The following is a 13100-nucleotide window of genomic DNA, read 5'->3' as shown; positions in this document are numbered from 1 at the left end:
TGGTTCTCTTCTCGCCTTCTTTTCTTATTTTTACTACGATGCAAAGTGCTGGGAAGGCTTACAGATGTGGTCCCCTATTTGGATCAGATTCCTGAAGAGCTCAAAGCGGTTGGCATTGTCCCTCGACAAGCTCTTGACTCCCTTCTTGCTCAGCATGACCTGGACCTTCTGGAACTCATTGACGATGTCGAGAAATATGAGGCCTTTGCCAGATATTCGCTTGGCCCGAACGCGGCCCATCAAGTTGACCTCTTCATTAGGGAGCCTCTCCTCAAAATCACGCACAAACTCTGGCACCGACTTGCGCCAAATGCCACCCTCCTTAGAGTTGGAGGAGCCTACGCGGGGATACGGCTCTGTGAAGAGGGGCTCCTCGGCCTCCAGCGCTTCCCGAAGGTCATTCTTGCGTTGCTTCTTCCAAGGGGACAGATGTCCCTCTTGTTGCTCCTCGCCCTTGCGGACCCCCTGAAATCTGTTGGGGGCTCCCCCAGACGTTGACGAGAGGGACCGAGACGCGGTCTGGGAGGGGGTGACCCAGCTGACGGGAGATTTGTTACGATGCCATACCGGGGGCTGGCTGCGAGTGCGAGTGATTGGGGTAGCTGACCGGCAGCATGCCCATCGGAGGCGGTTCGCGTAGGTCATGACGCCTAGAGACATGGAGGAAGCTATTGTCAGTCCACGTGTCTTCCGTTGTCAATCTTTCACGAGTGAAGAGGGCAAAATGGAAGGAATGTCCTATCAGATATATGGCAGATATAATCACGCACAGCAAGCTGTGTCAATCGCAGCGGTTCTGAAGCGAGAAATGCATATCTCATCACGATGTTCAAGGGCTGAGGAGAAAATGGTGGAGAGGGTGGGAGAGGAATAGATACTCACAAGCATATCGTCCGTGTGGAGCCGCGCGTCTTTATTACGGCGGTACCCAGAGAGGAAGACGACACCCAAAATATTTCGGTGATTTGGTGGAGTGGTGGTGATGAAGGAACAAAGAAGGTTGACTCCTCTGAAATTTTTCCTCTCTCGCTTTTCTGCCCTCGGGCGGTGGCCCTTGGTTCTACCGAATGGCTGTCCCACATAATTTCCCTAATTGGCTCCACGCAAGCTCACCTCCCCCCATTACTGAATGAGAGTCGTCATTGCTCTTTGACGATTTCGTGCATGACTAGTAATACTACTACTGTGAGTAGTACTGACGGTCACGACCCATGAGAATGTACGTGGCAGCAATGATATCGAGCGATGGTTGAATGAATACATACCAATACTCATCTAAGGGCGTTCCGCTGCAGATATAAGTGTTCCGGTCTTGACGGATAGCGCCCAATCCCGAGGCTAATGAAACAGATCGTCTGTCCACTTCCACGAAGCTCTGCTAGACTCGACTCCTCTACCTCGCGCGCCCCTCCGAAATCAAATATGGAGGAGGTCTCCAACGTGCGGCCTTTGGCCATCTTCTCCGGCTACATGGTGACGGCCGCTGTGCTGACAGCTGCATGCATATCCATCATCCGCGGCGGTCTGTCGAGGCAGCAGCGACAGCCGTGGCCTCAACGAAAGCTGGCCCTGACTGTCTTCAGCCTCCTCGCCGCCTTCAGCCTTGGCATGACCTGGTACCACATGTTTCGATTCTTCGGGTGGTCGTACAATGAGTGGAAGGCGAGGCAGATTCCGGGCCTGCTGGACCCGGACGTGGTGCACCTGGGACGGTGGCTGCGGGAGACCAAGCTCTTCCAGCAGGCGTGGGCGACGGTGCTCGATTCGCCGTCGAGGTCATGGTGGTCGCTGCAGATCTTTGGCTTCTGCGCCAACTGGAGCGTCATGCTGGCCGATCAGGAGAGGAGGAGGGGCATACCGCATCTGTGGCTGTTTATGCTCCTCGCCCAGGTTGTGGCCGTGTCCTTTGCCTCCAACCTATTCTTCCTCGCCGTGGCCGCCTACAGTCCTGATGGCAGGAACGACAACGGCAACGAGAAGGGGTCTGCGGCCGGCGACGAAGACGACGACGATGACGGTGACTCGGCCTCGTCATTCTGGTACGACGCCGTCATCATCGTCACCGTCAGCCTGGCTCTCGGTGTCCCCGCCGCCGTCGACCAGGCTCATTTCCTCCGTCTTCTCCTGATGCCCCATCTACTCGGGTTCGCACCGCTCCTACTCAACCGCGCGTTACCGAAGGGCTCATCGTCATCAACAGGGCCGGGTTGGCCGCGCATGGCTACCTACACAGGCGCCATGGCGACTGTCGTCGGCTTTGCTACCTTTGCCGCTGTAAGCGAGGAGGTAGGGGCCGATCTCTACTGGAACCTGCTTCATGACCACCCTGCTGTGAGCAGTGTGGGATGGGACGTCGTCTGCTGCACGGTGAGCTACAGTGCTTGGTACTTGTTACATAGGAACCTGAGGGAGTGGATCAAGAGCACGCAAGGCGTCAGAATAGAAACCTAACGCAAGGGCAAACATGGGAGTTGAAGACCAAGAGATGTATTGTCCGATACTGTTCGTGGTGGCGGTGGTGACGATAGATCTGTACACAAACTTATATGTATATTCAGCCTAACAGCTCAAAGGCCAGGGCGGCGTATTTCAATGAGATGGTACTGCAACGTATTCTTTTGCATCCTTGTTCACTGATATATCACATTAGACAAGACTGACAAGAACGAAAACGATACAGAAGAAGTAGAGAAAAAAAGAAGAGGAAGACGGGAAGAGTGAGCCAGATGAGAGCCACCACCACCCCCCCCCCCCAACTGGCGACAGCAGGTGAAGCGGGGCTAAGCCCAGAATGGAAAGCGACCGCCCTTTCACCAGCCTCCAAGAAAGACGCTCGTTTTGTGACGGTTTATTCAATTGACGGGTCCCAAGCAGACTCCATCAGCTTCGGTTCTGAAATTTGTCATCCGAACCCCTCCATCCATCCATCATACTACATCTCGGGATCCATTGAATTGCCTGTCGCGTCGCGTTTTCCTTTACACAGTCTCCCTCTTTCCCTTTCCCTTTCTGTTCCTCTTCCTTCTTTGCGGGACGGAAAAAGAACAAAAAAGCAACCAGACACGATGGCTCAGCAGCAGCCCTTGTCGTCGGCGGCCCAGCCGACCGATATCTACGGCGGAGGTACGTAGATCTAGCCACGGTCTCTTCCCTTTCTTTCGTTGCCGACCGAGAGAGAGGAGAGGATGGGGGGGACGTGTGCATGCGTGTACGCAGTGCTAACGCAACGGCAAACGGCAGATGAGGTGTCGGCTCTTGTTCTCGACCCAGGATACTGCAGCACGCGCGTGGGCTGGGCAGGCGAAGACACGCCCAAGTTCGTCCTCCCCTCCTTTTACGGCCACGTCGGCGGGGAGTCCCCGCGCGACCTCTTCGGAGACGAGTACCTGATCCCGCGCGAGAACCTCGAGGTGCGCAACTACATGAACCGCGACAGCGTGGTGGAGGACTGGGACGTGGCGCCCAAGGTGTGGGAGAACATGTTGGTGAAGCGTCTGCAGCCGCAGCGCTCGACGGCGCCGTCCAAGAACGGGCTCAACGACGACCCCAAGGAGCAGCTGGCCGAGGGCGAGGGCAGCGGCGACGTCGCCATGACGGACGCGGAGCACACGGAGGAGCAGGAGAAGGCGCTGCAGGAGAACCCGCTCCTGGTGACGGAGGCGGCCTGGAACTCGGCCAAGGCGCGTGAGAAGACGACCGAGGTCATCATGGAGTCGTGGGGCTGCCCGGCCTTCTGGCTGGGGCGCACGCCCGTGCTGTCGGCCTTTGCGGCCGGCAAGGCCACGGCCCTAGTCATCGACGTGGGCGGGTCCAACACGTCGGTCACGGCGGTCCACGACGGCATGGTCCTCAAGCGGTCGATCCAAAAGTCGCATGTGGGCGGCCTGTGGCTGTCGTCGCAGCTGCGCAGCATGTTTGACAGCTCGGAACCCAGGGTGCCCCTGACGCCGACCTACATGGTGGAGAACAAGACGGCCGTCGACGCCCTGACGCCGGCCAACGCGCGTCTCCGCCACTTCCCCTTCCAGGTGTCAGACTCGTTCCGCGCGTACGAGGAGGAGCGCACCCTGACCGAGTTCAAGGAGTCGGTCGTCGAGGTCTGGCGCGGCCCAGGCCGGCTCAGCGCCCCCGGCAACGAGGACTACGTGCGCACCCAGCCCGGCCGCGTCTTCGAGATGCCCGACGGCTACAACCAGATGTGGCGCGAGCAGCGCTTCCGCGCCTCCGAGGGCATGTTCGACGAGGACGCCGGCTACCCGCTGCCCGAGGCCGAGCGCCTCAACAAGGACCAGACCATCCCCCAGCTCATCCGCGCCGCCCTCGAGGCCGTCGACGTCGACCTTCGCCCTAACCTGCTCGGCAACGTCGTCGTCACCGGCGCCACCAGCCTCCTCAACGGCTTCAACGACCGCCTCAACAACGAGCTGACAAACATGTACCCGGGCGTCAAGATCAAGATCCACTCCGCCGGCCTCAGCAGCGAGAGGCGCTTCGGCGCCTGGATCGGCGGCAGTATCCTATCCAGCCTGGGCACCTTCCACCAGATGTGGATCTCCAGGAAGGAGTATGAGGAGAACGGTCCCGGCATCGTCGAGAAGCGTTGCAAATAGAAAACGTCCCTTTCCTGGGATGGAAAGTGGGTTGCTCTTGAATCTCAAACACCCTCTCTCTCTCTCCCTCCCTCCCTCTCTCTCTCTCTCTCTCTCTCTCTCTCTCTCTCTCTTTCGTCTTATATCATTACAAAATTCGGGGGTTTCTTTTTTTCATCATCCAAGCAAGCTCGTGAAGGGCTGCAATAAGAGGATGGGCGTACGGAGTTGGAGGAAAGATGAACATGTCGTATACACTACTACAACGAGAAGATGGGGAAGAAAAAAAAAAGGGATGGTGGGAGGGAGAGTAGGTGTGTAAAGACTGCTTGATCACTTACAAGTTGTGTCGTCTTTTCTCTTATTTATCAATATTCATTATATAGGTTTACAGAGATATTCATAATAATAAAAAAAGATTGAAAACAAACCAAACAATCAGCAACAGCATCTAGATCTCATCCGCCCCTGATATTGTACTGATAAAAATTCCAGCAGATTCGTCATGAGGGAGTATACTGTTCCCCCCTCTCAGCCCGTCTCTTCTTGACCCACGACCCAAGATGGTTCCAGACCTCCTTCTTCTCCTCGATCGACATGGACGCAGCGAGGCCGCTAGTCGTAGTGGCGACAAAGACCCTGGCACCGGGCCATCCGTCGTCGCGGTCGCCGTCATCGTCGCGGGCGCCGGCGGCGGCGACGACGCCCATGTTCTCCGACTCATCCTGCCAGCCGTACCTGAACTGGTCACGGGTGGGACCTCTTCCGCCGTGCCTGACACGCCATATAGACTCCCAGATGCTCTTGCCGACGATGCACATGGCCTCCGGTCTCCAGCGGCGCGCCTTGTCCTCGAGAGCGGCCACGCCCTCGTCCATCTCGGACTTGCTGAGCTCGGCGGCATTACGGCTGGGCCGACCGACGATGTTGGTCAGGCCCAGGGAGAAGAGGGCGGGCAGGTGCCCGTCCTCGCGGGCCTCGCAGAGCCGAGGGGTCACACCGCTCCAGTACATCAGCTTCCAGAAGCGGTTGGACGGGTGGGCGAAGGCGTGGCCGGTCCGGGCCGTCTCGAGCCCCGGGTTCAGACCGACGAACAGGACGATCAGGTCCGGACCTATGGCGTCCGGTAGGAGAGGGAGGTGGGCGTATGTGGACGGCGGTGCGTATGATGAGGACTGCTTCTTCTTCTTCTTCTTCTTCTCTATTTTCCTTTCCTGCGTCTCCTCCTCCTTGACGTCGCTGCCATCTCCCTCTTCTTCTGCTCCTGGTTTTACTCTGACTGAGGAACGTGTTTTCCGCTTTCTGCCGGCTGATATGGAGACATCGGTCGATGATCCAGGCCCCTTGAACGCGTAGTCGGAGAGCCGGAGACGTCCTGAGAAGGTGGCGGGCTGACACCGGGGCGCCGCATTGGCTTCGGGGCTCGTCATGATGAGGGCATCCTGCGGGAGGGAGTGAGACTTCTCGATGAGGAGGTGTTTTGTGGATATGTCAAGGATAGGAGGAGTATTGACATCACGTCGTATGCTCACGGCGATGATCGACGTGGGTGCTCAACCATGAGTTTTGATGGCTGATAGAATACATTCACTGTAGTGGTAGTTAGTGTGAGGGCATCGATCGATGGATCTATTGTTATGAGTAATACCCTGTAGGTCTCGGACGTATGTTTGGCGTTGCTGTGATGATGCGGCGGGGACTCGCCTCGCTGTGGAATAGCTCCGCCCCACGTATTATGAGGTGAGTCAGCGGATGTACGAGTACAGATTACCCGTAGGCATTATTATTCATACTACAGTGGATCCCGTGACTTACGGGTCCGGCAGAACAATCTGCCGGACGCACATATCCTCACAATAGATAGATCGTAGCAGGAAGCTTCATCAATCAATCAACTTATCCTTCCGCTTTTGCGTCTGTACGCAGCATCACATCGTCAGGTGTGAGCTACAGAGTGACCCTATCAAGCAGGAGCCTAGCGACGCACACTACGAAGTACGAGTATCAATAATACTCTATCTTACGAGTACTGATCTATACAGCAGTACGAGTACATCATGTATTATACTAGTATATGTAATCTGCCCAGATTACTGTACTAGTATCATATCTGTGTATATTATTATATTTATGTATATCATTATATTTATATGTATCATATACTTATATGTCTTAGTAATAGTAGTAGTAGTAGTAGTATCATCATTATAACCATGGGGAATGATGAATGTGCTTTATAGCTTGTCTCGTATCGCACTGTCTGAAGCTTTCCTTCTTCCATCAACTGGCACAGGTACTCGTAATCTGTACATGCAATTGGGTAATAGCATCAGAACTACGATGACCGTACTGATATTGGATGACTGATCCCTCTCGATCCCTCCCAATCCCTCCAACCCAAGACGTCGCCAATCCCGTAAAGCCCCGTGTAATGCACAGCCATTGGCACGTTGGTCAGTACCCGGACACGGTTAACCCTGACACGACGCCGGTGCCACCGCCTCCTTCTTTGCTTCGGTGCCCCTCTTGCCCCTCAGTTCAGGATCGTATTAGTACAGAACAGTCGTAACTCGTACTCCCGCCAGTCGGAGTCCTGTTACTAGCAGAACCAGCAGTACGAGCTTTCAATGTTCCCTCGTGTTCCTTCCAGGTACCCCGTCTTGTTCTCTTCCCAATAATCACTTGCCTTCGATGCACCTATAGACTCGATTCTCTTGCAGTAGCAGTACTTGGTAGTACTAGCAGCAGAAGTACTCGTAGTCTTCCCACATGTAGCAAACAGTACGGAGTAGTAGAGGACCATTGTTTTTATGCCACCTCCCCCAATCGAGCTACCTGTACATTTATACTGGCCCACGTAGCTCTCTCTTCTCCTCTTCTTCCTTCACCTCCTCTTCTCTCTCTCTCCTTTTTTTCCTCCCTACTCAATTCAGATAAATCCATCTCTGTCCTTTTCCCTTCCCATCCAGACCTCACTCGGTCGGTAACCGCAAGAACAAGGAAGAAGAAGAAGAACAAAACACACCCACTCAGCACACAATGGACAAGGTCAAGGAGGCTCTCCACCTCGGCAGCTCTGCCCAGCCGCCGTCGGACGCCGACCTTGCACAGCTCAGGGAGAGGTACGCGGCCGCCAAGCAGGAGCACGTCTTCACCTTCTACGACAAGCTGTCCGACGCCGAAAAGGCCGCGCTGTACAGCCAGCTCTCGAGCATCGACCCGGCGGGCGTCAACGAGAAGACGGAGCGTGCCCTGAACCCCCCCAAGCCCGAGGGCGGCGACGGTCCGGACAGGCTGGAGCCCCTCCCCGAGTCGGCCAGCGCCAGCATCCTCGACTCTGACCCGGCCGACATCGACAGGTGGTACGCGGCCGGCCTGGACCTGATCAGCCGCGGCAAGGTGGCCGTCGTGCTCATGGCCGGCGGTCAGGGCACCCGGCTGGGCAGCTCGGACCCCAAGGGCTGCTTCGACATCGGGCTGCCGTCCAAGAAGTCGCTCTTCCACATCCAGGCCCAGCGCATCCGCAAGGTGCAGAGCCTGGCGGCCAGCAGGAACCCGGGTGACAAGACGGGCGTGGTGCCGTGGTACGTCATGACGAGCGGTCCCACGCGCGGCCCCACCGAGGCCTTCTTCGAGAAGAACGCCTACTTCGGGCTGGACAGGGCCAACGTGACCATCTTCGAGCAGGGCGTGCTCCCCTGCATCTCCAACGAGGGCAAGATCATCCTCGAGTCGCCCGGCAGGGTGGCAGTGGCCCCCGACGGCAACGGCGGCATCTACAACGCCCTCGTGTCCTCGGGCGTCGTCGACGACATGCGCCGCCGTGGCATCCAGCACGTCCACGCCTACTGCGTCGACAACTGCCTGGTCAAGGTGGCCGACCCCGTCTTCATCGGCTTCTCCGCCGCCAAGCAGGTCGACATCGCCACAAAGGTCGTCCGCAAGCGCAGCGCCAACGAGTCCGTTGGCCTCATCCTCTCGCGCAACGGCAAGCCCGACGTCGTCGAGTACTCCGAGATCGACGCCGACACCGCCGAGGCCCGCGACCCCAAGCAGCCCGACGTCCTCAAGTTCCGCGCCGCCAACATCGTCAACCACTACTACTCCTTCGCCTTCCTCGAGTCCATCCCCCGGTGGGCCGCGAGCCTGCCCCACCACATCGCCCGCAAGAAGATCCCCTCGGTCGACCTGTCCACCGGGGAGACGGTCAAGCCCGAGAAGCCCAACGGCATCAAGCTCGAGCAGTTCGTCTTTGACGTCTTCCCCATGCTCTCCCTCGACAAGTTCGCCTGCCTCGAGGTCCGTCGCGAGGACGAGTTCTCACCCCTCAAGAACGCCCGCGGCACCGGCGAGGATGACCCGGACACCAGCAAGGCCGACATCACCGCCCAGGGTGAGCGTTGGGCCAAGGCTGCCGGCGCTACCGTCATCAACGACGGTGGTGTCGAGGTCTCCCCTCTCATCAGCTACGTGAGTTTTTTTTTTTTTTTTTTTTTTTTTTTTGCCCCATCTCTCCTTTCCCTTTCGTCCCTCTCCTCTCCTCCACTAAGGCTCTCTCTCCCCCTCTCACCTTCCCCCTTGACCACATATACTAACCTACCTGGACAGGGCGGCGAGGGTATGGAAAACCTCAAGGGCACCACCATCGAAGCCCCTGCTCTCCTTGAGCTGGAGCAGTAAAAAGACTTGCAATGTCCCTGAGTACGATCTAGGAAAAGACGTAGGCAAGAAAAAGACAACAGCAAAAAAAGATGAGTCGAGAAGAGTGAAATGCAATGACCTCACGAGTTGGATTGGTTTATAAGCGATATTGCTGCATTTTAATATCAAGGAACATGGATCCTAATGACTACAGCTATCGACATGGACCTTATAAAACGTAGCACGGGAATGAATGAAATAAGAAGAACAAAGGTGAAAACGTGAGAGATGACTCGGAGCTAAAAGAAGAAGAAGAAGAAACAGGAAGAAGGTAAAGAAAAATGGGTGTGTAGAAGTCGTAGGATATCACAGCCGTGGCGTATCATGGTCGTGTCGGTTCGAGCCTTGAGATGGTTGGGAAATCAAGAGAGAAAGATATCGTTATTATTTATTTCAACACGCACAACTCTTGTTTTGATTTTTTTTTTTTTTCCTTTTTTGATTCGTTACATGACCTGTTCCCTACCTGCCTACTCCCCTCTTTATATGTAAAAATTGGTGGTCTATATCTCGCCAGCAAAAGAAGGAGGGGGGAAAAAAAGAGAATTATTCTGTTGTATATAAGGGAGAAAGTTGGCTAGCAAGTCTTGTCTACTTACTCTCCTCGGCCTCGCGGTCGGCAAGGTACTTTTCGGCCTCGAGGGCAGCCATGCAGCCAGTGCCTATGTTGCCGTCAGCATGTTGAACGAGAAGAGGAGGAGGGGGGGGGTAAGGGAGCAGATGGGAAGGGAAAGGATGAAAGACATACCGGCACTGGTAATGGCCTGGCGGTAACGCTTGTCCTGGACGTCGCCGGCGGCAAAGACACCCTCGACGCTGGTGAGGGTGGTGCCGGGCTTGGTGACGATGTAGTCCTCGTCGTCCATGTCGACCTGGCCCTTGACGAGGGCGGTGGCCGGGTCGTGGCCGATGGCGTAGAAGAGGCCGTTGCCCTCGACGACCTCTTCGGTGCCCTTGACGACGTCGCGGACGACGAGGTGGCTCATGAGGCCGTTTTCGCCGCCGCGGATCTCGGTGGCGACCGAGTTCCAGCGGACGGTGACCTTGGGGTGGTTGAGCAGGCGGGTGGCCATGGTCTTGCTGGCGCGGAGCTGGTCGCGGCGCACCAGGACGGTGACGTGGCTGGCGTACTTTGTGAGGAACATGGCCTCCTCGGCGGCCGAGTCACCGCCCCCGATGACGTAGAGGGCCTTGTTGCGGAAGATGGGCACGGCGCCGTCGCACACGGCGCACGCCGACACGCCGTTCTGCCAGTACTTGTCTTCCCCGGGGAGGTGGAGGCGGCGCGCCGACGCGCCCGTCGCCACGATGACGGCGTCGGCCGTGTGCGTCTCGTCCGGGTTGAACTCTGTGCTGTACTTGAAAGGGCGCGATGACAGGTCCAGCTTGGTCACGGTGTCGGTCTCAATCTTGGTGCCGAAGCGCTCGGACTGGGCGCGCATGTTGTCCTACGTTTGGCGTGCACCGCGTCAGCCTCTGCCGTCATCTCCTCTCAAGGGCTTGTCTCGGCCGGGGGAGGCTGGACGGGCGGAGTAGTGAGGGGGACTCACCATGAGCTCGGAACCCATGATACCCTTGGGGAATCCGGGGAAGTTCTCGATCTCCGTCGTCGTCGTGAGCTGACCGCCGGCAGCGGTACCGTTGGCCATGAAACCCTCGTACATGACGGCTGTGTCGCACGGTCAGTTCCTGCCAAAGTACTGCCACCACCGACGAGCAGAGGGGCGAAAGAGAGGGGGGAGACGTACGCTTCAGCTCAGCTCGGGCCAGGTACACGGCAGCCGTGTGGCCAGCCGGGCCCGAACCGATGACTGTGATGGGAAGTCAGTATCGTACGGGTCCCTCAAGGGAGGGGGGTAGACAGGGAGAAGATGAGGGGAGAGGAAGCAGCATACTGATAACCTTGCTGTGCATCTTCCGAACTCCAAATTCAGTCGGTGGCGTATGTGTAGTCTTTTGTATTCCGGTAGCAGCGGCAGCAATCGATAGTCCAGCGCTCGAGCGAAGCGTCCTTCGAAAAGCTGAGGCGAACAGTTTGGCGGTATTGACGTGGTTATGAGGGGGGAGAGGAAAGAAGGAGGGGGACCTGGAGGCGATGGTGTTTTAATATATATATTATAATCTCTGATTTTCTTTCTCTCTCTCTCTCTCTCTCTCTCTCTCTCTGTGCCCCTTCTAACCTTTCTAACCAGAAAGAGAGGCCCTCATTTGGAGGGGGGGGGGGGGGAAAATGCAACGGCGGGGTAGCTAGTTGCATGTAGGTCACTCACTCTAAAAAAAAAAAAAATATTCTTGGTATTAAATCAAGAGCCTCTCTCTCTCGTTCGCCGGTCGGTCTCCGGTGTCGGACGGCAACAGGAAAGACGGGGCCAAAAAAAAAAGGAGCTTGATAGACGAAGAGGAACGAGAGTTTGGAGAAGGGCGGGCTTGCTGCAATTCGATTGGGCTATCGATGTCGATTCCTAAGCTGCAGGAAGGGAAATGTGGGACATCGGAGAGGAGAAGGGATGTGAAGGGGCAGGAAAAAAAGAAAAAAAAAAGAGGCAAAAAAATGGGAGGCGAGAGGTCAGAGAAGGAAAGAGAATGTCGTTTCGTCGTTGGGTCGTTTGGAATCATTTTGCAGCACAGCTACGCGTATACTTGGATAATCACCCATAACTCGTATGTACAGATGTACTCCGTACAGGTGATAATACTCCATAGACGCTAGGGGACCCCGAAATACGTAACGTGTTTCTGTTTCCAAATCTTCCCTATTCCATTTCACATGACTAAGCCTACCCACCCCCTCGTACGTCATTCTCGACTTTGGAATCACCATTGCCAAGAGGTGATTGATAAAACAAATCATATTGCTGTAATCAATCAAAGTCTCTATCTCACTGGCTTGTGTTGTCTCATCATTCGTCGGTTCCTTCCTTTTTTTTCTTTCCTTCTTTCTTTCTTTTTTTAAAAATTTTTTTAAAATTTTTTAAATTTATTTTACTTTAGCCTCATACATATGATCGTGACTGGTTTTGTGTACATCACACCGGGATGCCACAGTGCCCCGCGAAGAAGTACGCCATCATGCGACAACCTGTCATCCGTCTCTCACCGTAACCCATCCTCGCTCCCATCTCGCATGCCAAATCTAGCCCCCAGCCCCCCGATATCCCTCTTGAAAAACCTCCCAAAGTTGCGCAGGTTCTCATTCATCGTCGCCCTCTCGGCCCCGCTCGGTCCCGCCGCCGTGCCGATGTCCCTCGCCGCACTCAGGAGCTTCTCGCCCAGGGAACCGGTGTCGAACAGTGGCGTCGCGCTGCTGAGGGATCCGCCTCCGCTGCCGTGTCCCGTGGACGCCGGTGCCGACGATGACGACGACGCCGCCTGGGTCGCCGCCGCTGCGGGATTCATGAGGGGCGTCAGGAGTGGTGAGTTGGCGGCGAGCTGTCCGTTTGAACCGCTGTCGCGGTGGATTCCAAATAGCTCCACGAGGTGGAAGTAGTCCTGCTTGCGGACGCCCTTGAGGTCCAGGATCTTCCTAAAGTTGGTGTCGGATCGGTCGCCGATGTGGATGAGGTACGCCTGCACCAGCCCCTCGGGCGGTGACGCGCGGACCTGCAGCGTCTTGAGCAGAGGGTCCATGCGGTTCATGCAGTGCTCTACTCTGCGCACGAAGCTGGCTGGCGGCGTCTGCTGCTCCGGCGACGGGTTGTGATGCAGGATGAGCTTGCTAAACGACTTGGTCAGGGCGTACTTGTCCACCAGCATCTGTGTGACGCGCGAGAACCATGTTAGCTTTACCCTCTCGTCATCCTTGCAGAGCAC

At 56.3% G+C, this 13100-nt stretch overlaps 7 protein-coding genes across 7 annotated transcripts in view; 3 read left to right on the top strand and 4 right to left on the bottom strand.

Annotated features, from left to right (window-relative positions):
- Positions 1-33: 33 nt before the first annotated feature.
- On the bottom strand, positions 34-660 carry GMORB2_3973 (lysyl-tRNA synthetase; the record flags this gene model as incomplete). The annotated part of the gene is made up of 2 exons (XM_035465949.1): positions 34-472; positions 608-660. 2 exons carry the CDS (start codon positions 658-660, stop codon positions 34-36), a joined length of 492 nt encoding a protein of 163 aa, XP_035323786.1.
- Positions 661-1422: 762 nt separating this feature from the next.
- On the top strand, positions 1423-2451 carry GMORB2_3972 (uncharacterized protein; the record flags this gene model as incomplete). Its single annotated transcript, XM_035465948.1, has 1 exon — positions 1423-2451. One exon carries the CDS (start codon positions 1423-1425, stop codon positions 2449-2451), a length of 1029 nt encoding a protein of 342 aa, XP_035323785.1.
- Positions 2452-3065: 614 nt separating this feature from the next.
- On the top strand, positions 3066-5044 carry GMORB2_3971 (actin-related protein 4; the record flags this gene model as incomplete). Its single annotated transcript, XM_035465947.1, has 3 exons — positions 3066-3123; positions 3241-4564; positions 5038-5044. The coding sequence occupies 3 exons, from the start codon at positions 3066-3068 to the stop codon at positions 5042-5044; spliced, it is 1389 nt and encodes a 462-aa protein (XP_035323784.1).
- Positions 5045-5092: 48 nt separating this feature from the next.
- Positions 5093-6019, bottom strand: GMORB2_3970 (thymine-DNA glycosylase; the record flags this gene model as incomplete). Its single annotated transcript, XM_035465946.1, has 1 exon — positions 5093-6019. One exon carries the CDS (start codon positions 6017-6019, stop codon positions 5093-5095), a length of 927 nt encoding a protein of 308 aa, XP_035323783.1.
- A 1609-nt stretch (positions 6020-7628) lies between these two features.
- GMORB2_3969 (UDP-N-acetylglucosamine/UDP-N-acetylgalactosamine diphosphorylase) lies at positions 7629-9269 on the top strand (the record flags this gene model as incomplete). The annotated part of the gene is made up of 2 exons (XM_035465945.1): positions 7629-9059; positions 9198-9269. 2 exons carry the CDS (start codon positions 7629-7631, stop codon positions 9267-9269), a joined length of 1503 nt encoding a protein of 500 aa, XP_035323782.1.
- Positions 9270-9881: 612 nt separating this feature from the next.
- GMORB2_3968 (thioredoxin reductase (NADPH)) lies at positions 9882-11099 on the bottom strand (the record flags this gene model as incomplete). Its single annotated transcript, XM_035465944.1, has 4 exons — positions 9882-9952; positions 10039-10738; positions 10841-10959; positions 11039-11099. Coding segments are annotated over 4 exons (951 nt in total), but the record flags the coding sequence as incomplete, so codon positions are not given.
- Positions 11100-12383: 1284 nt separating this feature from the next.
- Positions 12384-13100, bottom strand: part of GMORB2_3967 (vacuolar protein sorting-associated protein 53) — a gene marked incomplete at both ends in the record, with an annotated part of 2847 nt that continues 2130 nt past the window's right edge. The window contains one exon of the mRNA XM_035465943.1: positions 12384-13043. Coding sequence (XP_035323780.1) covers positions 12384-13043 — 660 coding nt within the window. The remainder of the gene's footprint in view (positions 13044-13100) is intronic.

Source organism: Geosmithia morbida (genome assembly GCF_012550715.1).
Source record: "Geosmithia morbida isolate 1262 chromosome Unknown scaffold_2, whole genome shotgun sequence".
In the NCBI taxonomy this organism is placed as follows: Eukaryota; Fungi; Ascomycota; class Sordariomycetes; order Hypocreales; family Bionectriaceae; genus Geosmithia; species Geosmithia morbida.
Note: the sequence above shows the minus strand (reverse complement) of the source record. Positions and strands in the feature narration are given on the sequence as shown.